The 25,424-nt window shown below is 42.0% G+C and overlaps 1 protein-coding gene across 1 annotated transcript; it reads right to left on the reverse strand.

The window, feature by feature from the left end:
- Positions 1 to 233: 233 nt before the first annotated feature.
- On the reverse strand, positions 234 to 22,054 carry LOC147309945 (shaker-related potassium channel tsha2). The gene is made up of 2 exons (XM_086268086.1): positions 17,563 to 22,054; positions 234 to 6,589 (listed from the first exon to the last, which is right to left on the reverse strand). Exon 1 carries the CDS (start codon positions 21,367 to 21,369, stop codon positions 19,927 to 19,929), a length of 1,443 nt encoding a protein of 480 aa, XP_086124212.1. The 5' UTR covers positions 21,370 to 22,054; the 3' UTR covers positions 234 to 6,589; positions 17,563 to 19,926.
- Positions 22,055 to 25,424: the final 3,370 nt, after the last annotated feature.

The raw sequence follows: 25,424 nt of genomic DNA on the forward strand, positions 1-25,424 counted from the left end.
GCTGGAGCTTTTTCAAGCAGCACAGCAGAACAGGTGTGGACTCAAGGCTCCGCTCACAAGGCAGACACAGGAAGGCATCAGAAAAACAGCAGATGCTCACCTGGATCATGAGAATAACTGAATCCTATAATGATTTAAGGATCCAGGAATGTGTTTATGCACAGATATGAATGATCAGCATGGCCGAAGCCCCACCGGAGTGGGGTGATAAAGGCTCAGGTTCTGCAGTTCAGCACAGTTCATTTATTTATTAAACATAGGTGGTAAAAACATAAAGCCTCATTAACTTTAATAAACATTATGTTATAATATACAAATCATTTACAACATTGCAATACATACAGAGAAAGAAAAGGCCACATTAAACTTAGTCACAACTAGTATTCAGAATGACTCTGTTGTGCATATACAGTATGTACGATCTCAAGCCGGACATATATTACATATCTCTTTTTTTCTGTTGTTGGACTTTCATACAGTGACACACACACACACAAATACCCAAGTTACCAAAAATAAAATCTGTTATTTGAGATTTTTTTTACACTCAGGACACAAGTTGAGGTTTTGCAGACGAGTATTTTTTTCCCGTTGTATCAGCAGGACAGAAGCAGGAAAACAGCTCGACACAAACACACAGCTCAGTGAGCGAAAACACGACCGAGCACACGGACACACTGCAGGTGCTGCACAGCTGGGATCTCCTTTTTTCTAAGTCTCACAGCCTTGTGAAAAAAAAAATTAAAAAATAAATAAAAGCATTAAATCCACACTGCTGACACTGTCTGATTTTTATTACTGATATGTAACTAATCATGTCACAGCCTTAAACAGCAGAACTTAATGAGTGTGAGTTGGATTAAGTGTCGCAGTCATTCCACATTAGCTTATCCTATTTAAACACAAAGAATAAAAATACAAAATCTGACCATCTCAGATTCCAGTGAAACACTTCTTATTGGAATTAATAACAGAATTCATAAATAATATTTCAAAGTAACATCCTGAATTTCAGGACACATGAACATAAACTTCATTCTATTAAACTTCATGGGATTTAATTCACAGAATATTTTAGTTATTACATATTTGGATTGGTGAGCTCCACCAGCTTCTACATCACTAAGTTCAAAAGTGATGGTAGAAAAGCAAAGCTTCTTAAAAAGAGTATTTCTTTAAGGGTTTTTGTTAAGTTTGATGAACTGAGGTGGAATAACCATGTGTCATTCTTAAAGGCTGTGGCTGCTGTGTGCTGTGTAATCAAATGTGCTGAGATTCTGTAATCTAAAGCTAAGAATGAAACCAGGCTTTTTTCAGCCTCACTTCATTAACATTTACTTTTTGTGTGTGTTCGCATTTCATTTTGTTTTGTTTCAATATTTGTTTTATTCTAATGCTAACGATAGCGCTAACAGTGGAACTACAGTCATTTAAGATGATGGAATAACTTTGGTCATAACTTAACAAACAGGCTGAGACAGACAGCGATACCAGTGAAGGCATTACTTTGTAATACCACAGGATTGTTGACAGAGTAATGCAGCAAACTGAACACGCATGTGAACGGCATCACTATCACGGGAACAGGAAAACATCTGTATCATACAACAAGAAGCAGCACTGCAGAAGCTCAGGGAGAGGCAGCTGGGAGGCTGTAACGGTGTTAGAATACGCTCACATTAGCCTGCCTTTAATGCAAAGAATACTTTACTAAGACTTTATATTTCCTCTAAATTACACTGTGTACTCTAAAACATGTTTTTAAGACAGATGTGCAAAAATAATAAAAATCAGCTAAAACATGAGAGCACTGAACAGCAGAAGCTCTCTGAGCTTCTGCACAATATTATTCTCTCTTCTTCATCACTTTAAACCAGGAAGACTGCTTACTGTACATTCAATACATTACTGTACATTACATTATTTCAACATCCTCCACCGTCTCTAATAAACACACACTTTCTTCTTCTGTGGTACCTCAGATGCATTTGACAGGGTTTTTAACAAAAACGATTTAAGGCACTGTGAACATTTTTATGCACAGATATGAACAGCCCGCTGATGATGTAGTGCTTTTCATGCATTATTGCTCAGTAATGAATAACTGCATGTTTATGCTGGTTTTCCTGCTTGTGGTGCTCTTAACAGCAACATCTAATGTTTCCACCAGCTCTGCACTGGTCACATGTTCATATTCTTTATGATTTATAACAGCTGTGTTTAAAAAATAAAGGTAAAAGCTGTGGTTTGGTTTCAGAAGTGGCACATGCCCTTCCAGCACTGATGTCTCCTTCCAGGATACTTTTAATGAGGTGAAAGGAGGTGATATGATGAGGGTGGAGGGCTCTGGATAAGAAAGGGTCCTACATGTAAATCATGACTTGCTCAGGCTGGCAGCAATGATCTGAACTATTTTAAAAGGATACAGCTTTTACTGGAGTCCTCGAACGATTTGCAGGACATGTTTGGAGCTGATTTGACAAAACGATTGTTGGGAAGAGTGAAGAAGGTGATAAGACTTCTTAACTCAAAGCAAAGTTTTGCCTTAATTATTTTTAAAGATTAAACTGAATGCAGTATAACCGTGCAGCTGGATCGGAGGAAGCTGTTTATGTTGAGTGAATAAAGAATGGGTTGAACCAGCCAGCCGGGGTGGATGTTAGGGGTAAGAAGTGCACTCTCACTCTAAAGACCAACTTCAATCTGCTGAATTTCCCATTTATGTGACTGTTATGTGACAGAGGCGTAACTCTGCAGCTCTGACCTCTGCTGTGGAGACAGCAGGAAGTGTGAGATACCCAGCAAGCGTCATGTTCCGGGGTGAGACTGGACAGAGTGGGACACCAAAAACTGAACCACAGACAGACGAGATGATGCAGGTTCAGACAAATCAACAAATATGGATCAGATTATTGCAATCAAATAAAAACAAACAAACATGTAAGTCTTCTTTAATCCAAAATTAAGTAATTTGGTTAAATGGTTCTGGTTACTCCATATATCTAACCCATGCATGTCTTTGGAGGAACCAGAGAGTTCTCCACACAGCCAGTGGGTCTGAACGCTGGACTTTGTCGCTGAATTAACCACAACACTGCCGTGCCAGCTGTTCTTGATACTTTCAATTTGCTCTTATCAGTAAAACAAAACACAGAATTTCTCTTACTAAGATGTCTAACTGGAAGTCCAGGAAAAACGTGCGCCTCCAGCAACAGCGCAACTTTCAATTTGACTCGACATCAATGAAAAAGGTCCAGCGGATCATTATTTAATGATAGTTTTTGCTGTGGACCTGCAACCTTCAGCAGAACAGATCTGAACATGAGTTATTTTACTTGACACAAAGCTGGAGGAGGCATCTTTACTGGGGCTATAGTGCTGCATATGTATGAGCAAATACCCACGTCTACCTTATATGTCTATGCTACGTTAACAGAAATACTGCAGGTTGGATGAAACTTAAATCAACTTTAATCTTTTTAACTGACTGAAAGACAATTCAACAAATCCAACGTTTGCTAAAATATTTAAATTAGCGCTTGTTTTAATGCATTTGGTGTTGCAGGTTCATGTGAAGGAGATGGTGCGTTTAATTAAAAATAAAGTCCATAAAATGATCTTAAGATTTTAGTTATCATGCTTTACAACAGGAACACTGAGTGGCATTTCTCTGAACTTCTGTAGGAGATAAGAACAAGAAAAGACTCTATCAGGTTTTCAGTTTTTACAAATCAGTTTCCTTCTAGAATTTTTATTTCCTTTCACTAATGCTTTCATCATCAGCTGCTTCAGGAGACCATGAGGAGCCACAGCATGAGGAAGGTAAATCAAACAATGACCTGAACAAACCTTAAATCCAACCCCAGCACCTCTGCTGATGTTGATGGCACACAAACACACTCACACTCAACAGAAAGTGACACATCTGCATGTGCATTCATGGGAAACACATGGAGATCGATCAGAATTAAAGATTTATTTTATCAAAAATAGATCACAATTAAAGTTTGTCAAAAAAAGAAATGGCATCGATACGTGGAAAGAAACAAAAGCAGAGAAACAGAAATCAGAACACTTCCACGCTGAAGTTCCGAGAACAGAGAAATCACTATTGCTTTTTTTTCTTGTTGCATGACAAAAGCTTCGGTGACGAGCCTGAACTGAAACCTGAAGATGAAGTATGAACACAACGGACGATATGGTGAATCTCAATGATGGTTAAACATGTGGCGCTTGGACCAGACTGACTTCTCTTCAGTCGTGGCTGCATTCACTCTGTTATTATTGCACGCAGAGTATGCAGAACACATTAATCATCATAACTAATGCCCAGTCCCTGCTCATCAGTGCCTCCGTCACACACAAACCTCCCTCGGCTGTTTTTATGTTAAGCAAAGCAGAATTACAACGAGACAAAACTGCAGAGTGGACGCAGCTGCATGACCAGCAAAAGTCCAATATGTCAGAAAACATTATGACCTCACATCTTCCGCAGAGCCAGAAAACAGAGAGAAATGAGCCAAAGTCAAAAAGCTGAGTTGTAAATGATCAGCTGTGACACACCTGTGGAGTCAGAACTTGTACCTGACAAGCCCACAGAGTAGACACACCCTTCAAAAACTTCAGCCTTTGCAGCTGCTCCTTCTCCAGCGATGAGCACTGGGTGGAGGATTTTTGCTTCACATGAAGCAGCTGTAAGACCAGAAAGTGACGGCAGTGCAAACCATCCAAACAGAATGATTTAAAGAGAACCTAGTCACAGACACAAGACAGAACATGGACATCTGGACCACCATAAACATGAATAAATTTAATGATTTGGGCAAAAAAAAAAAAAAAAAACTTTAAAGAGCACACGTGCTGCCCCTCAGTTTGGCCAATCAGAAGTGAACAATTAGGGAGGAAGTCTTAAAGAGACAGGGGCTAAATCAGCTTGTTCCAGACAGGATGAACTGTGGGGCCCAGTGTGAGACACAGAAGGATTATTCTGAACTGTGGATCATGCAAAGCTGCTGCAGGGGAGTCATATGATAAAAAACAAAGACCTGGAAATGAGCAGAATAAATCATCGTCATGCAACAATACACAGAAATTCGCATATAGGCAGTTAAGAAAGTCACAGTTTAGCTCACTCAGTGACATCTGAACATGGCCCATTCCTTCAGCTGAGCAGCTTCTTTGGAATTCCTTTGATTAAGCAAAGAAGACATCAGCACCCTGAAGCAAATGAGCTCAACAGCCACTAAAAACAGCTTCAGATGGAAACTGAGATTCATTTCTCTGCTGTTTTTACCCAAAACTGAGACGCTGATGTTCGCATCTGATTCTGAGGAAAACTAGAGTCCAGTTTAAACCCTGCAGCCTCAGGTCTGTACCCATAAAACCTGCTGGACTGGACTCCTTTCTGGTTCCAGACTGGTTCCACCCTGCAGTTCATTTATTGCCCTTTAAATACATCCAGAAGCAGTCACATACGCTCACGAGCACATCCAACTTCACAAATAAATTAACAAAATGTGCAAAAACAAGGCTCTAAGCTGTTTTACGCAGACTGCATAATTCTGATATTTAAATCCAAGGTCAGGATCGGCTTCATACAGATATTCCATATTTCACACTATTTAATGTGTTGCTTTTTTCCCTCCAAGATTTTAAATGGCAGTTTGGAGAGCGTTTGGGTTTAGTTGCACCAAGTAATTAGATGCCTAATGAGAGCTGATGCAGGGACACGGGTGTTAAAGCTTCTGTTGGTAATGAGCAGACACTGAGGTAGATGTTCTCGGCATAACAGATATACAGCATTCTGATCAGGAACCCACACACAGAAACATTCAGTGATAAATGCATTAAGCTGTCTCTTTTTGGAACCCTCGTTTCCTGCACAAACATTCCTCTCAAAGGGAGCAGACGTCTTCACCGGAGCTGCCCCCTGGAGCTAGAGCTGCTTTGTTTGTACCAAGGCAAAAAAAACGAACTAAAGAAAATCCAAACACATTAGCAAAAATGTTAAAAATCTACAAAATAATTCACCAAGTGAACCAAATCCTCTCCATATAAAACATATACAGTATGATACTTTAAAAAATAGAGATTTAGCAACTAAGTTCATCATTAGAACAGAATCATTTCAGAATATCAATGAGCGGCTGATGTTGTTGTTCCCGTTTGTCAGAGTGCTGGGTTCAGTCGGACGCGTTCTCTTCTCTTCACATGCTCTACTTTCCAAGCATGCAATAATATGTTTTGGTTTGAATATGATATGCAACGCACAGAAAGGACGTAAATGGTCTTTTTCTCTACAGCAGGAGGAGCATCTCCCCACAGAGCATCTACTCGTGATTATATGGAGGCCTCCATCAGCCAGAGGACAAGAAGCAAATATATGAAGCAGGATTCAAGTAACATTTGCCTCGTACCTCAGAGTCTTTAGCTTTGCTCTTTGAAAAAAAAAAATCAGGTTGTCCTCCTGTGATGGGAGGGCGTCTCATCCACAATTTGTTTTATTTCACTTTCATCAGAGGATGGAGAAGAGCGGTGATGGCAGCAGTTGTCGGACTCTGTCAGCTGGACGAGGCTCATCGTTCTTCCCCTGAAAACAGAGAAAAACACTGAAGGTAAATCCAGCAGGATTAGATTATCTCTCCAGCGACGTTCACATAACACAGTTTTATTTAAAATGGTTTTCCACCAAGAAATGTAAGTCCAAAGAAACATTTAAGATCCAAAAACACTTCATCACACCCACAGGTGAAGTGCTGCCCTCTGGTGGTGAGAGTTTTTGTCTGCATGAGGGCAACTACAGCAAGTACCTTTAAAGAAGGCGTTTGATATGAATACATTATCACCTTATTACAGCAGAACACAGAAACATGAGGTCAAAATTAAGATTGTATGGAAATAGATTTTTAGACGTGACAACTGACCACAAATATGTTTTCCCAGCAAATATTAAAACAGTCTCTTTGTTTGTTTTTGCATTGCCTGAATTTGTTAATTTCATTGATTTCCACCTGAAGCTGACAGATTTAAGGCTCAGAGCTGAAGTGTGATCAGACTCATGTTCTCACTCCAGACCTGCCTCCATCACCACAAACAGTCACATGCTGAGGCAGCCAAGGACAGGACAGAAAGCAGCTATCACTTCGTGTTTATTCTTTGGTGACTCCAAACACTGAGTTACACTTACACCAAAACCTGACTGACAGAAGTCTTCCACTGGCCTGGTCATTATAGGATGATTATGGCACAAGAAGAAAAAAACACTTTGTCCTGAACTTGCCCTTCTTTGAGTTAAAGGAGCTCACGTTCAGCCCCGCTCTGTCAGATGTGGTCTTACAGATATCACACACATTTAAAAGATTCTGATGAGTTGGTGGTGGGAGCTTTTGAGAAATTTACCCTTTAAATGAATAGTTCCTCCTCCGTCCTCTCAGTCTGGTCATTTGTACCCTCGAATTACTCAAACATCCACTTAAATTAAACATTCATGCCCCTGAAATGACTCACTTGTCTGAAACAGCTAAATTAAATTCACAAAAATAACATATATGAACATATGTTCTTAGAAAGACTCCAACAATGAAACTGCAGGATTCACAGTAGCATGAAAGACAAGGTGAAGTTAGTGAATAAATGTTTCTTAATTGGATAAGATTCTTTATTGTGAGGAGAGAAATTACAAATCTGACACCGTGTATTTTGCTTGACATTTACTGCACGCTGCTGGAAATATTTTGAAGGGTAAAATCACATCGATAAAGCCGTGCAAAATTGACCTTCATACTATGAATGCTTTCAGCATTTCAGGCCATGAATACCTCCAGATTTAGCTCTGTTTAAGTCACCTTTGTTTGTCCAGCTTTTTTTCACTTTTAGCAGATGGTACTAGTCTCTAAATGTAAGAGAAATATAGATCTGTGATCAAGGTCAAGTTTATTTATATAGCACATTTCCAAAAAGTCAATGCTGCACAAAGTAGTTAACAATGTAAAAATGCCACTAAAATAAATCAAATGCAAAACCAAACACCTTACATGATCACTTAAGTGATCAGTCACTTATCCCACATACTGATATGAGTCTTCAAAGTTAACCCAGAATACACTTTTTGAAGAAGACACATCCAGGGTACCAACGCTGGTTTCTGCTGCTCTCCGTCACAGACGTTAAAATGCTGCAGTGATAGATCCACCACACTCAGGGTCACAGAACAAAGCACAGATTGGAGTGGGCATAAAATTGATTTGGTTGCACTTTTGAACTGCCCTTAACAACAAGTGACCCTAATTCAGAGTCTTTTCATCATACTTATCCTCACCAAGCATGTGGCATCCCACAGGGTTCAATCCTGGATCCCTTAGTTTTCTTCGTCAGTTATTCTAACCAGTGTTGGTCAAGTTACTTGAAAAAAGTAATCAGTAACTAATTACTGATTACTTCCCCAAAAAAGTAATCCCGTTACTTTACTGATTGTTATTTTCAAAAGTAGTTAATTACTTAGTTACTTAGTTACTTCTTAAAAACACAATTTACAACCTGAATAGGTGATAAAGCGATAGAGCTTTCAGCCCAATTCTACTTTTTCTACATAATACATTATACAAAATGTAATCAAATGGAAAAGTCCCTTTTTAAAACTTGTTTTATTAGTTTTAATCTTTTAACTTTATGCATCAAGCAAAAATTTAATTATATGCAACATTCTCTGACTGGAAGAAATTTGTTTAATATTTAAACCTATTTTCTGCACATTCCAGCACATAATTTTTTTTTGTGTGTGTGTGTTTACACTCACTCTTTCAAATAGATGCAAGTAAAACACAGCAGAAAATAAATAAAGTCAAAGACTCAGCGGTCCTTTTGCTCTATTTTCACCTGTAAAGCAGGAGTAGGGTAGGCGGATGTTTACTCTGGTGCAGGTGTGCCGCGGCGGTCAGTGGAAGAATCCGCGAGTTTCTCTGTGAATTTCCCATTATGTCGTAGTGCACTCGGTGTTTGCTTGGAAGTTTAGGGGGTTTTTTTCGCTGTAAAAAGAAGTTTTCTTCCCACGCACAGCGGACACTAATGTATTTGTCACTTTTTATGGAATCAAACTTAAAGTAAGGTCAGTACTTTCACGCTTTAAACGCTGCACGCTCATATTCTCTCCCGCACTCAATATATTATCCATTGTTGATCTGCACACAGCTGTTGTCACTAACGTCGCACTTGCTTACGTTACTGTCATGAGACATTCTCACAAAAAATCACAGTTTTAGTAACGCAGTAACGCAGCGTTCCTACGGGAAAGTAACGGTAATCTAATTACCATTTTTGCAATAGTAATCCCTTACTTTACTCGTTACTTGAAAAAAGTAATCGGACAGACAAAAGCCGCACTTATTAAATGTTTATATAAAATCATCTAAAATGCCAGTTTTTTACACCATTGAAGGGTTTGATTTACAAAGCTGATGTGAGTAGAAAGCTCTGCAGGTCATCAGCTGACAATGCACGTTTTTACAAACTACAACACAGAAAATTCATGTGAGTGATTGCCAACACAAAGAGCAGCACAGGTTATTGGGATAACACAGTGTAATGCAGGTGTTTGTGTTTGCTGCTGAAGGAGGACAATAGATCTTTGATCTGAAGGTGAACTTGTCTGTTAGACACTGATGCTGTAGGTTGTGACTTCTTCTCTGGATAAAACTCAAAGGACAGGAGACAAGATTCACCCAGAGATAACGAGAGCTAACAGAGGACACCGCTGTGTATGTCACCATTTCACAGTTCATGACAAAACTTTGCTTTATCTGTTTATCAGTCTGATTTGAACTGAATATTGGATCTAGTTATCTTTTTTTGTAAGTTCAGTTTTGTAAGTTCATTAAGTTTAGTTCAGTTTTACTGAGGGCTAAAAGCATGAGAGGTTAGTTTTAGATCTGATGCTTTTTGCAGTACATTATGTGTGTATGACTGATTTATTTGTTCCACCCCAGGATATGATATCATTATGATTATGAAAAACTTTAAATAACCAAATAAAAATAAAAAACCTGCAACACGCTGCATTGTGATAGGCTGTGGCCCACTGAGATTTTACACCCAGGGGGCCCAGGACATTGCAAAGACCTGCAGCCTGGGCCACACTGATCCCGGGACACTGGTGAGAAATTTTAAAAAAAGAAAAAGCTTGTCCAGACAGGAAGTGATGAGTGGAACCAGGACAAGCGAGCAGCCTGTGAGCTGGAGCATGAAGAGCAGTGGCTGAACCAGCTGTGGATTGCATGGAATTCATAAATGAATCCACTGAAACTGCTCCCTGTGTTTTGTTGAGCTTCACTTCACCCCAGCAGATTCTGCAAGGTATTATCAGCTGGCATCTTTAAGCATGGCTGCACATTTTCCACAAAGCCATCACTAAAAATAGGTTGTTATCCAGGAAGAGGAAGTGGTGAGGAATCAAATCGTAATCAATATCACAGAAAGAAAACTAGCATGATTTCAAAGGCATCAGCCTTCAAATCAGATAATTAGGGGTGACCCTGATGTCTCATCACTGCATGTGATGTGTTATCGTGTAAAATGCTGCCTTCTCTCTTGCGCTGCATAGGCAGAGTTATCCAGACAGTGAATGATTTGATTTGAAGTTGGTGTGCAGTATGGTAATGCACAGCCTCTAAAAGCTCTGTTTTTCTAGGTATCCTTGAATGTAGCATTGCAGTGCTAAGCAGTCAGCTGATTGGCACACCTGGTCTGGAGAGGCAGATTAAAGCCACTCGGCCTGTTAGCTCCCTCGCTCTCTGTCTGACTTCCTGTTGGTGTCAACTCTTTGATTTTTAGTTAGTTTTCATAAAGTTCACAAACTCACATCATCTCCATCACTGACGAGCACCCACCATATTTACAACAACTTTATCTTCATAATGGTGAGAATAATTATGCATGGCTGCATCCATGAGAAAGAGGGGCCTGTCTGCCCTCATTCACAACTGTATGGTTATTTCGGAGCAGCTGGCTGCATGAAGCAGGAACACCGGAAGGGTTTGAGTTTGTAAAGGGTTTGAAATAAGTCTCATTTGATATCTGCACCATGAGAGCTCTGCTACGAGTTCAGTCTGATCAGAAAGCTTTATTTTCATTCCTGCAGCTGAGGAGTTTGTAACAGGTCTGAGTCTGAACTCACTGCAGTCCTGTCCCAACTCTGACCTGACTCTGACCCATTTCTCAGTGAAATCTAACTCAGACTTCACCCAGCATTAACTCTGAACCTTTCTAATGCAACATATGTGGCACTAATATAATCCTAACCTGTCCTAGATGACACACGCACGCACACAGAGCCCAATCTCCTGCTCATATTAAAGTTTATAGTGTGAGGAAAGCATACAGTGAAGCACAACTGATTAAAAATGCCCAAACAAAACCTGAGCCTTTTTATTACTTAGCATGTACTAGCATGTCTGTTCACAACAGTTAGGATGATCATATGTGTCTTATATATTCTCATCAGCCTTTAAATAGTACGTTATCCAACCAGAAGGGGTGATGTACCCTTTTTAAAGCTGTCCCACCCCTGTCTGAAGACCTGTGGCACATGTTCTCTGTCTGAATTCCAGCTCACTTCACTTTTTACTGCTCAGTACTTCCCCTGGTAGACATCACAGAACCACATGGATGACAGATTTCAACTAAAAGTAGAAACAAATTACACAAGATCAATTTTCATTAATCGTCATCAAGCCTGTGTTCTCGTGGTACTTCAGGTTATATGTTTACTATATCAAAAGGTCAGCTGGTGCTTTTAGCAGAGCTGAAAGTGAGTTTGAGGCCCTTTTGAGGGAGGTTCCTTAAAGTGTTTCATGCTCAAAGTATCACAAACAAACTCTGAGGAAATATCAGAAAAATCAAAGACATCAGAGTCTCAGGAGCTTCAGAGATCCCCAGGTCTCACGACTGCAGCCATCTAGGCTGAAGCCAGCGGGCAGTTATTTATGCATTTTGCTACGGCCCTAGCAGGGCCTCCTCCTGAAGGTGCCTGTGTGGGCATGTCCCACTACCTCTTCTGCCTGAGGTGCCACCTTTCCCTTTTGTGCAGCTGACTCTCGTCAGTAATTAAAGACATTTAAGCCCAGGGAAAGGTGAGCTCTGGGCCAGAGTGCCATGCGAGTGGTTACAGCTCGCATTACGACCGAACTCACTCACTCACTCACTCACTCACTCACTCACTCACTGTCTGTCTGTCTGTGTGTGTGTGTGTGTGTGTGTGTGTGTGTGTGTGTGTGTGTGTGTGTGTGTGTGGTTAGTGAGCTGTGTGTCTGGGACTTGTATCTAGTGAGCTGCTCTCTTTTTGACTTATTTTGTACTTTATTGACCAGCACTTGAGTTTTGTTTGTTCCTTTAAATGGTGATAGCGGCTTGTCCGTCTCTTTTAGTTAGTTTTAATAGAAACTTTAACCATTTTGCCTCTGTCTCCTTTTCCTGACCCGGACACTTTTTGTTACTTCCCCCCCTCATCGCCTGGACCCTTTTAGGGGAATGTAACAATTTTGAAGCCACTGTGCAAATGAACAACTGAGTGTAGTGATCACTGGGCTATAGAACTTGAATAGACAGATCAATAAGATAAAAAGCAACCTGCTACACTTGTACTGAGCGGAATATGGTGGACATTAGCAGAACAGAGTGAGTGAGTTTGTGTCGTCTTTATTTGGTGGGTGAAGTTTTCAGGAGCCTCTTGTGTCAAATGTAAACGGACTACAGGGGGCGCTGCAGGCAGCTGAGGTTGATGTCTGAATGACAGCAGGAATACAAACAGCGTTGAATCCGATCGGTGTGGGGTTATGTGGATGTTGTGTTGTGTCACCGTGGCACCCAGAGCTCAGCAGCTGCCGAGCTCTGGATAGTTTAAGGCCTCGTGTCGGTAATCCATCAAGCGTGCGTGACGTAAGGCCTTTAAATAACACCGACCTTCCACCTGAATGAACGTGTCAAATATCACTGGGCGACAGACACCTTTTTGTAAACAGAGTCTCCGGAGATCGAGGACTCTTTACTGCTTCTATTTTTTTCTGTTTCACCGATTTGATTGATTTACAGCTGTTGCGTAAAACAGCATCAATCACTCTACTCTTTTATCAGCCAAACAAGCTCTTTCACATGTTTTTTTTTATTTAACTATTTCTTGGTGGAAAAATACATGTTCAAGCCTTCCGGTCATTCACATTTTTCAGGCAGCAGCCCTCAGGTTATTCTGAACGCAGCATTCATGCCCAAAAAGCAGTTTAGACCACAACATGGTATATTATTTCTTTTTTTCCAGCAGCAGGAGTCATAGTTTTTCAGCAGATTCAGTTCCGTGTTTTTTAACCAAAGCAGTGGTAAAGCTACAGCTTTACTATTATTATTATTGTTGCTGTTGTTGCTTTTTTTCTTTACATGGTTGCGGACGGCTGTGCTCTGTGTGCTGTGATTTCATTAGTTACACTTTTAACTCATCATGTTCACACTGACTTAGGTCTCAAATAATAAATTCGATAATCGTGAAAAATATCTTAGTTCATGTTCACTGTATTTTTACCTGACAGTGAGCTTGATGCAAACTGACATATTTCAATAGGAATACATTTATATTGTAAGCTAAAAAGCCAACAACATTACAGAGAAACAAGCAGATGATCTCCTATGAACAAGCTTGGTGACAGTGGGAAGGAAAAACTCCCTTTAACAAGAAGAAACTTCTAGCAGAACGAGGCTCACGGAGGGGTGGCCATCTTTATTGTAGGTGCTACCTTACAATACAATATAACTGTTGTTGTTGTTGTTATGATTTGGTGTTGGATAAATAAAACTGAATTGAATTGAAATAGAAATCTGCCGAAACTGTCTGGGGTGAGGGGAAGCAGACAGGACAACATGAACACTTCATCTAAATCTAACCTTTGATGATAGAAACAATGTTTTTAAAATCAATGATAAAAAAAAACTATAACAAGTGACTTTAATTTGAATTCTTTTGGCTTTTTTTTTTTTGCTCTTTTTCTGAGAAAACGTCTTTAGCAGTGCTCTGTACATGAACTGGATTCAAGGCCCGAAACATCTGCTGTATACCTCTTCCAATCATGCTAATCTCCGTTACTGGGTTTTTTTGTTTTTCTGGTTTGGCTGTCAGCACGAATCTCCTCTGTCTCGTCCTCTCACTCCTGCTGTCCTCCCTCCATCTTTACCTCAGTGTTGCTGCTTTTGCCTGTTTGTCTGTCGTGAAGTGGAAAAAGGAGTGGGCTGGGTGGTGGTGGTGGTGTTGTAGCTCGCTGTAGGCCACTCGAGGCTTCGGGACAGATTCCCTCAGCGCTGACAAAGACGCTAACAATAGCTGTCAGAGTGTAACTCTGCCCCGTCCGTGTCATCCAAGGGGAAACCTGTTTACCTCCGCCTGCACCGGCTGCATGCATATGTTCAGAGAGGACATGTAGAGGGAGGAGGAGGAGGAAGGGGTGAGGTCACAAGAAGGGAATCTAACCAAAAACGCTCCCCAGGGAGAAGCAGTTAGTTAGCGCGATGCTTGTTATAGCTGTCATTTCTCCGGCTCTCCGTGTGACACGCTGCGTTACGTAACAGTGAACCGGTCACACAACACGCTGCAAACAGGTCGGCTTTAAATAAGAAAGGCCTGTTGTGAGCTGCTTTTATTTACAGGACACATCCCTGAATCACAGCATCCCCGTACTCTGTCTGTGAGCTCGTTAGGTCTTAGAAACTGTAGGCAGCGCTCGAGTATGTCCAGTCTGCAAATAAAACTGAGAAAACATTTCATAAGGACTCAGTCGACTTATAGGTTCTGAAAACAACTGATCGGACCAGCTGTTTGTCTCTGTGAGACTACATTTCAGCATCCTGACTTACATGGAAATGATCTGAACAGCCATGGAAAAAAGTCCAGGACTGATGATCCAGAGGGCAGCTAATAAAACTAACCTCTCATCAGTAATCTGAGAGGACACTGGCAAGTTACAATGATGAAATACAAGGAAAATCTGCATTAAGCAGGACCTCCTTAAATGTAATAAAGTGCTGATATAAACTGGTTTTAATGTTTCCTGCCGTCACAGGTCTCTCATCGATGCCTTTGTGTATATTAAATTACAGATTTATTAAATGTGAATGAGGTCTGATTAAAGTGAGTCTGTTTTGGATGCACTGAAGGTCCAGCGGTGTCCAAACAACTGCAGGGAGCAGCAGTTGCTGCCACCTGCAGGCCGACAGAGGTGCTGCGTGATCTTGGCTTTGCAGCCTGTTTATGACCTCAAACCATGAAGTGAAGTCCAGGATTGATCAAAACAGACACAGATGGACAGCAGCAGGATAAATTGCATCTCTCCTCATTTTGTAGTTTGAAACTTTTCTGCTGTAAAAACGTTGGCATTCTTATTTTCTCCTGGATATTTGGGATTAGTTGGATCTGACGAGTATGAAAACTCATCTTTATCCTTAAACAGGAAGTTGTTACATACTTTCTTTTTTAATTATGTTCTCATATGAAGATGTAAAACACACAGCTGAGCTGAATGAAGGTGCAGGAAAGCCTCAATGTGAAGCTCCAGAGTCTCAGGAGGTTTAGATAAGAGTGGCCTGATGATTTAGGACTTTATATAGAAAAACTCAGTGATGGATTTAACAGGGAGCCAATGAAGAGAAGCCAGTATAGGAGAAATATGCTCTCTCTTTCCTGTTAAAATCTGTTTGGGAGTTGCAAAAAGGCAGAAGAGTCTATGAAGTGTTAGTTAGTAATAAAGAGTTGGACATGAACTGAATCTAAACACCAACCTTGATGGTTCACGCATCCCCTGTTTGAAGTTCAAAGGTTAAAGCAAACTGAACTTAAGATCAGCCTCTTCATGGGTGTAGTGCATTTTCTGGTTGCTGTCATAAAGTCTCTAAAAAGACCTTAAAACATCTTTTATTCCAAGCAAAACATCAGGACCAAGGAGCTCATTGGGCTCAAGATCCATCACAGGTTTCTGTGAAGCACATTTTCATTTAAGGTTTTCTTGTCATTGATTGGTTGTTTTGCACAAACAAACGAGAATTAAAATAAATAGTAAGACTGATTTGACCTTGACATTGACCTTGATTATAGTTTAGCCGATCCTCGTGTGTATGTTTGATTAAATTCTGACCAGAGGAGTGATCCCTGGGAGCCCATCACTCCTTCAACTGGACGAGCTAAAAATCTGCTGACTTGGAATACACTGGAGTTTGTTTTTACACTACATGCTCTGCTCAGATATCTGTGACATTCATTACATCATCACCCAACAAAACGCCCATTCTGTGCATTTCATCCACCATAACTAACTAATTATGACAAAACCATCAGCCCATGTCACTGTAAAACATGATAAGCTGGCTCTACTTGAATTTGAATTATGCTAATTATTTTCCTAAAAATAGTAATGTTAACTTGATGGTGAGTAACACCAGCTTTACAGTGTACAGCTCCGAAGAAGGATGAACCTAAGAGTAGATCAGTGTTGAAAAAGGTCAAATTTTAAGTTAAAAGCACTTCATAAAACCTAAACCTAACCTAAATTGTAGATTCTTCTCAGAAATTAAACTCAACATTTACATTATGCATTTAACTGCAGAGATGCAACTGTTTGTGCCCCATTACTCACACTGTCCCAGGAACCCTGCTGTTATCCAGTTGGAACAACAGTCTCAGTTAGGGATGGGTATCGTTTAGGTTTTATCCGATACCGGTGCCAAATCGGTACTTTTGAAACGGTGCCAGTGCTCAAACGGTGCTCAAACCGGTGCTTAAAGAATGGAGAGCACAAAATTGGTCCAAAAACCTCTCATGTTCAGATTAAATGATTTTCTGGCTGTTTGGAATCTGTTTGTCATGATTTTTAAATCAAAGATCAGTTTCCTTCTTGAGCTCTGACTCAAAGCCACGAGGAGGTAACAAGACTGCAGGCAGTCAGTGTAATGTGTAAACTGAACCTAAAGAGCAGCCTGACCAACATCCGAAGCACACTGTGTTTTATCTCTGTATACTTCACGGTGCCGTTGCCTGTGAATGATAGTTTTTCTTTACTTCAGACTTTTTGCAGTCTTTGTGCAGATTTCCTTCTGTTTGTCTTTACAGAATAATTGCTGGGAAAACTGTATTAATTATGAGTAGCTGGCATCTCTCCCTGTTTTAGCAGCAAATTTTACTTGCAGTGTCAGTTCTGCTTAAAGAAATAAACCCATACAGAGTCATCATCACCTCTGCAGCTCCGAGGAGATTCTGTGGCCTTATAAAGCAGCAAACACAAGACCCAGTCAGGGAGGAGCAGCTGCACAGGGAGCATTTACAGCCACATATGGTGGTTCTGTTTGGTTTGCTCTCCTGCCACTGGGTGGCCAAAATAAGACAATGCACCCTGTTTCTGATTCCAAGGAATACCTCAAAGCCGCCTAGCCAATACCAGACAGGTGTGTGTGTGTGTGTGTGTGTGTGTGTGTGTGTGTGTGTGTGTGTGTGTGTGTGTGTGTGTGTGTGTGTGTGTGTGAGAGAGAGAGAGAACTTCTTCTTACCTTTGTTTGGAGTCTGATCGTCCATCCGTCCATGAATCCATCCTTCACTCAGATAATAATCCATTAGACGTTCACAGTGAAAACATCTCCTGGGATATTTTTTTTTCTTTTCTGTTTTATTCCATCAGGTCATTTAAAAACTCCTTTTTTTGTTTCCAGGTCCATTTTATGGTCCATCCTGGAGTCCAGGTGAGTACAGGTGAGCTGTTTTTACATCCAGAGAGTCCTTGATCTCCGACTGGGACCCCACAGGCTCCAACACGGACTTTAATAATTACCTGTGACACATGTCTGCTCAGTAAGCATATTGGCTATCAGCCTAATACCGTTATCACAGGGTATGGAAGAAAAAAGGTGCCAAAATAATTTAAATTGCATATGTGAAGCTGGTGTTACAATCTTGCTGCATCTAAATACTTTATTTTGAAAAGCTTCTCAGTGTATGTGGTTTAAATTCCCCTTTAATTTTAGTTTCCTTACTGGAAACACAAGTTTTGATAATTTTTTAATAAATTTTAAGAAATAGCCATGAAATTGTGACTCTTTGTGCTTCAGTTTTTTCTGGGGTCACATTATTTCCATTAAAGTGCTAAAATGTAATAAAAATGTATTAATCGCTGTTTTACATTCATGCAAGTTAATTTTTTGTTTTCATTTGGCTTTAATTTTATGTGTTGAAATTAAGCAACTTAATATATATGTTAATATATATTAAGTTGCTTATGTTTATATATATGTATGTATATGTTTTTTAATCAACAAGTCTTCGATATTAATTTGAAAGTGCTTAAAAAATTTTCCTTTTGAAAATATTTTTTAATTTATATTTAGGGTGGGGAACAGAAATCACATAAAATCAGAGAGTTTGCCAGATATTTCAACCTTATCATCTGAACAATGAGTTGTGATGTGAAATTTGACATTAATTTTGTCCTTTTCGCGCTGCCATATGCAGCCAATATGTAATAACAGTTGATCAAGTGACAAAAGTGAGTAAAACTTCAACTCGAATATTTGACTTTTAAATTTTTGTTTGTTTTCTGACTTTGAGTTTTATATTTATGAGAATTTCACTCGATTAAATTTTAGTTTTCTTTCTCTGTGGATTTCATTTGTCATGTTTTAAAATAATTCTGATGGTTTCACAGTTTAAGCTTTTTATGTTACAAGCAACTTATGAAAAACTGAAATGTAAAATTAGATTTGAAACTAAAAGAATTTTGGCCGCACGGTGCTTCCACACAATAATCGCACTCTGTATTTTCATGTTTGCTTCAAATGTAAAGTGTTTTTTCTTCTGCTGTCCAAAGCACAAAAATATTGTTAGCAGATATACTGTCACTGTTTCTTAAATAGTTTTATGTATATTATATATATTTATCAGTATTGGTTGAGCTCTAAAACATCAAAAATATTGCTAATATTATTCTAATAAGCTGCTAAAGGCGAGGATTTGAGGCTCTTCTCAGATTCTTAGATTTTTTTTTAAACTAAAATACAGAGTTTAACGTCTTCATGTGAAGCTGGGGGAGTTTGTGAGCATTTTAAAGCCTAAAATAACGTGTGTGTGTGTGTGTGTTGATGGCAGGTGAACCATGACTTTGTGTGGGGTGCAGGTAATGTTCAGCGGTGGATTCAGACAACATGGAGGCTTTTCCACAACATGGTGGTTTTGTGGCCTATGCGGTCTCAGCCCGCGTGTTTTCATTCCTGTGGCAGACAATACAGAAAAGTCTGGAAGGTTGCTATAGAAACTGCATCCACAGAGAGACACGCAGGGCCTCGGCTCGTCCACACAGCGGTGCTGTTGGATTGGAGAAACTGAGGTTGATTTCATAACGCTCACACAGTCTGCGTGGCAATAACAAGGAGCACGTGCTCGGAGTTTTCCCCACAGAAGCCTGATTGTTTGTTTCTGTTTGTTGTTGTTTGTTTGTTTTAGTAATAACGAACATTCTGATCAAACATGGTGTCAGGGACGGACTTTAAATTTAGATTAACGGCTTTTTCCAACAAGCATCATCTGATCCACCCCGAGCTTTAACAGGTGTGTGTGTGTGTGTGTGTGTGTGTGTGTGTGTGTGTGTGTGTGTGTGTGTGTGTGTGTGTGTGTGTGTGTGTGTGTGTGTGTGTGTGTGTGTGTGTGTGTCACCAGCTCCACTACATAAACGTTAATAATCAAATGTCTGGATAAAGTGCTGCCGCTGGCTCTTTCATCACTTCTAAGCTTATGTTTGTCCGCTCGTGGCGCGCGTGATGGAAGACGGTTTCGGGGGTAAACGTGGGTCCTCTCCGTGAGTCTTGGATGGCAGAAAAAAGGAGCTCTCCGGTGTGCAGTCACAGCAGAGCGCGTGATGCTGCGGCTCAGACGTCGGTGAGTTTGCCGCTGTGGGCTTTGTGCGGGCTGCAGTTGGTGTATTTAATGGAGTCCGCGTCCTCGCTGCCCAGAAACTCGGACTTGGACAGGCTCGACCTGCTGTCGCTCTTCCTGAATTCTCCGAAAGCCGGCTGTTGCTGTCCGCAGGTCACGTGCGTGTACTGGAACTGCTCCTCATGCTCCGTCTCCCGGTGGTAGAAGTAGTTGAAGTTGGACACGATGACGGGGACCGGCAGCGCGATGGTCAGCACGCCGGCGATAGCGCACAAAGAGCCCACGATCTTCCCCCCAATGGTGACCGGGCACATGTCCCCGTAGCCCACTGTCGTCATGGAGACCACAGCCCACCAGAACGCGTCCGGGATGCTGCTGAAGCCCGAGTGCGGGTCGTCGGTCTCCGCGAAGTACACAGCGCTGGAGAAGAGGATGACTCCGATGAAGAGGAAGAAGATAAGCAGTCCGAGCTCGCGCATGCTGGCCTGCAGCGTCTTCCCGAGAATCTGCAGTCCTTTGGAGTGTCTGGACAGTTTGAAGATGCGGAAAACCCGTACCAGGCGGATGACCCTGAGGATGGCCAGAGACATGGCCTGCTGGCCGTTCCCTTGGTGCTCCGCGAGCTCCAGTCCCAGCGTGATGAAGTAGGGCATGATGGCCACGATGTCGATGGTGTTCATGATGTTCTTGAAGAAGGCGGCCTTGCTGGGGCACGCGAGGAATCTAACCAGCAGCTCAAATGAAAACCAGATGATGCAAAGCGTCTCTACGATGAAGAACGGGTCCGTGAAAGGGTTCGGTTTCTTTGCGCGCACTGTTCCGTTCGCTGCCAGGTGCTCGTCAAACGTCCTGGCCTCCTCGCGGAACTCCGGTAACGTCTCCATGCAGAAGATCACGATGGAGATGAGAATGACCAGGACCGAGACGATGGCGATGCCCCTGGCGGGTCCGGAGCTCTCTGGGTACTCGAACAGGAGCCAGACCTGCCGCTGAAACTCGTTCTCGGGCAGCGGGCGCTCCTCCTCCTTAATGAAGCCCTCGTCATCCTTAAAATTCTCGATCACCTCCTCTCCAAGCTCGTAGAACTTGATCTCCTCCATGAAGATGTCCACCGGCACGTTGACGGGTCTCCGGAGCCGGCCCCCGGACTGGTAGTAGTAGAGGATGGCGTCGAAGCTGGGCCGGTTCCGGTCGAAGAAGTACTCGTTCCTCAGCGGGTCGAAGAAGCGCATCCTCTTCCGCGGGTCTCCCAGCAGCGTGGCGGGAAACTGCGCGAGCGTCTTCAGCTGCGTCTCGAAGCGCAGCCCGGAGATGTTGATGACCACGCGTTCGCAGCAGTCCTGGCTGTCCGCGCGCTCCGGCTCGCACGCGTCCTGTGCCGACAGCGCGGCCAGCGCTACGGTCTCGTCCAGGTTCTCCGCGGGCACCACCGTCATGATCCCCGCGCGCTCCTCGGGGCTCTCTGATCCTCCGCCGAGCCGCCGCGTGTCCTTCTGCGCCCCCCGCGCTCACCTGTCCGTCCGCGCGGCGCTGTGCTCTGGATTCAGCCGTCACACTCGCAGCATTTTAAGCAGACTTTGCCCTCCCCGAGCTGACGTGTGTGTGTGCACGCTCCGTCACGGAGGGGGAAACAAACACGCGCACATGCTGAACGCGAGAGGGGCACAGAGCTCCGGGAACACCGCAGAGATGCGGGATTCTGAGAGAGTTTGCGTGCGTAACGAACCTGTTGTGTCCTGCGCGGGCTCAAGGTTATCACAGGGGCTGCCGTGTATTCCTTGACGTGATGTCACGTTTGAAACAGCACGCATGCAGTCACAGCGAAGACGTGTGGAGACAAAGAGCGCGAGACTTTTCATGCAAAACGCTCAAATTTCAGGCAAAAAATCCGCTTTTTCATTCAGAATTTGCAGTCGAACGAATACCTGTGGATCCGTGATGCGTCCTCCTCCCGCCCTCTCACTTCTGTCAGGTGGCGTGAACGGGCAGACACAGACAGGCTCTGCAATGTCACGCTGCAGCCGCTCCACACAAACCCGCGCTGACGTTTCCACAGCAGCTCCCCCATCCACAAGTTGTGCACGACCTGCGAGTCTGTGCTGTGTGTGCATGAAACAACAATAAACAGGAAACAATAACAACAACAACAACAACAACAACAACAACAATAATTATTATTATAATGAGAGAGCAGTGACAGCATGGAAGGTAAACACTGCGTGTGCAACAAGTCCAGGGGAGGGGTGCATGTTTGTGTGTGTGTGTGTGGGGGGGGGGGGGGGGGGGGGGGGGGATCAGGGAGAGTTTCTGGGCTGCAGCTCAAAGCAGTGACGTGTTTTCCTAAAATAGTTGGATTTCTCCCAGGGCCTCAGGAAAAGTTTCTTTTCCCATGGAATAGCCTGAGGGAGCTGCAGGGGAACATGAAAAAAGAGCTGACATGAAAAGGAAAGAGCAGATTTGCAGCAGAGATGAAGACACAGCACGTGAGTCCTTCAGAAATACAAACAGCAGCTGGGATGAAACCTGGACTAATTCTGACAGCAGGAGAAACACTACATGTCCCCTCACCCAGAAGTCTGCTCCCTTTTCTTATGCTGCCAAAATGTGAAAACTGTTTTTCCAAAGTGAAGTCACATGTAAAGGGTCAGACTCATGCAGAGAGGAAACACTCAGACCCCCCCCCCCCCCCCCCCCAATAGGAAAAAATACTCCTGATTACATTTTCTTTGAGGACATTTCCTAAAGTGCTAAACATGTTCATACCGAGAATGATGTAGAAATGAAATTCAGATCCAGCTGCTTGGGGTTAATGAAGGAAAACTGTGCTTCCAGGGAATCTTGAAACTGACAATTTGACGTCATGTGATAAAGTATAAATAGCCTGGCCCTTCAGGCTCACTTATGTGATATCAACACATTTTATGCTTTTCTTGTTTAATTTTAATTGTTAAACTGTGAAAAGGTCACAGTGTGGAGCATCCTCTTGGGCATTAAATAGCCCACGAGCAGAAAAACAATCGCTACTGACCAAAAGGACTAAATGCCTCTGACGCCCGGCTCAGGTCAGCTCAGACTTGTTTAATGGGTTTAAAAATGCTCGTTTGCTAATAGTAAAATTCTTTATTTTTCCAAAATTGACAAAAAACAGTCTTTTAAACTCACATTCTCTAATGTGGGGGACTTCTCTGGTTATAAAGAAGATTATATTGAGGTTTTTAAGTTAATGAGCCTCCTGCTTACATCATTTCTGCCTAGTTCTGTGGAGAAAGAGTGACGACCACCTGCTGAAGTTCAAACTGAGCACAAGAACGATGAAGAGAGGTGATTTAAGTGACTTGGTTTCAGAAATTGCTGATCTGCTGGGATTTTCCCAGGCCAATAAGGCCACCAGCAGAAGATCACACCAGTGAGTAAGAACAGGAAACTGAGGCTATAATTCTCACAGACTAACAAAAAGCGACACTGTAAGATGGCAAAATGCTTACTGCTCTGACAAGTCTCGATGGTCGAGTCAGAGTTTGGTGTGAACAGCACAAATGCATGGATCCGATCCTTAGAGCATCACTGGTGCATGGTGGAATGGGAGGTTTTCATCGTTGCTATGTAGCTGACAAGTCTGGATCAACTGTACGATGGTATCATGTTAACATGGACCAAAGTCTCTGAGGAATATTTGCAGCACCCTGATGAATCTGAGCCATGAAGCATTAAAGCAGCTCTGAAGCAAAAAGGAGAACACTGTAATAGCAAGTACAGTGTTGGAGCAGGTAAACCAACATAAATATTTACACTAACTGCTTTTTTAGCATTTTAGTAGTGCATTATTAGCGATTTATTAGAGGCTAGTGTAAATATTTCTGTTTGGTTTCTCACCCTGTGGAAGCTGCACAAGGATCCTCTGCATTACAAAGTGCAGCTGGCTGGACTCACAAGGCCTTTTTGTTTTATGAAGCAGTGTTTCCAACATTAAATTCTTCTCCGTGCTTCCCCACATGCTCACCTCATTATTCAGGCCCTGATATTCTGACTCATACTGAAGTCCCGACTTCAGCTGCCTGCAGACGACCTCTTCAGTCTGACACTACCTCATTTCCTGTATCCTGTGAGCTCATTGGTGTGATACACTCACACACACTCATACGTATAAGTCCTGGATTTCTTCTCTCCACATGTTACTGTGAGGATGTTTTAAACTCACTGTGCTTCTCCGCTGGATTCTCTGGCAGCTCATCAGGTTACTGCAGAACATCTGTCAGGCCACCAGCTCCAAAACACTCCAAAACACTCCTGAATGTCTGTGATGAGGTCATCCCACACAGTCACATGTCACGGTTACAGTCGTGACATAATATCACATTAATTTGACAAATTTCCAACCCTTAGAGTTCAACTCAGGTGGTCAAGTTGTCCTGAGGAGCTTCAGATCAAGACAATCTCATCTTCTGCAAAGTTTTATTTATATTCTGGATGAAGAAAATGTTTTGGGATATAAAATAACTAAAAATCACGATAGTTCTGTTTAGCGCCCCCTGGTGTCTGGATGCTCTTAAACTATACGCTCCAAATATGCCATTTAGTCATTAATCTTATCCAAGAAACATTTTATTTGACTTTTATTTTAATGACTTGTGGAGAGGAAGTGTGAGAACTGAACAGTGTCAGAGATTCATTGTCCTCTTACTATTAACCCACATAGAGAAATTAGTTAAATTTTTGTCAACCTAATCGTAAAAGTTAATTAATAATTCTTACGTAATTTTTGTCATTTTGTGAAGTCATTGAAGTTAAAGTGAATCATATTGGCCCAAACAACTGACATCAAAACTCTACTTTTCTGTCGAAACATAGACGCGATGAAGGTTAGCGAGAAAACCACAGCTCAGAGGTCAGAGCTTGAACCTGACTATCTATATTAGTTATTGGCTCAGTCATGTGGGTCTAGAGGCTGGCTGGTGACTCCCTGGCAACCACTGGCGTCTAGGGAAAGCTGTGTATTCCCACCTAGTTGGCAACTGGTTGCTGGCATTTGCTTGCAGTGACTGTGAAATCACTTGCTGTTATTGCTGCAGTTATGCAGATCTAGAGAGTAGTCAGTAACTCTTGTGATTAAAGCATCTGAACAAAATGGGTTAGGCCCCGAAAAGTGCGATGCAAACCAAAAATAGAAACTCTTTAACTTCAAAGTAAAAGTTGCACCTTTTTAACCAAATTGGTTACAACAGTAAGACATGACTTTTACTCTGAAGACGTTTCCAGTTTGCATCACACTTTTCCAGGTTTCACTATCACTCCACAAGAAGTTGGTTAGAAAAGGTTAGCTGGTAGAAAGGTTACCATCTGCCATGTAAACTATGGGTGACTGCAGTAATTTGCTACCAACTAACGCAGAAACAAGAAGGTTTTAGGAGTTGCACCCTCTTTGTGACCACACGTGTACCTGGCGCCAGACATTAACCACTTGCCAAATATTTGGGGACCACACATTTTTCCA

This window comes from Aulonocara sp. 'chitande type north' Nkhata Bay, linkage group LG17 (genome assembly GCF_057382095.1).
Source record: "Aulonocara sp. 'chitande type north' Nkhata Bay isolate Kocher_YH1m ecotype deep benthic linkage group LG17, A_spYH_male_GT1.1, whole genome shotgun sequence".
Taxonomy (NCBI): Eukaryota; Metazoa; Chordata; class Actinopteri; order Cichliformes; family Cichlidae; genus Aulonocara; species Aulonocara sp. 'chitande type north' Nkhata Bay.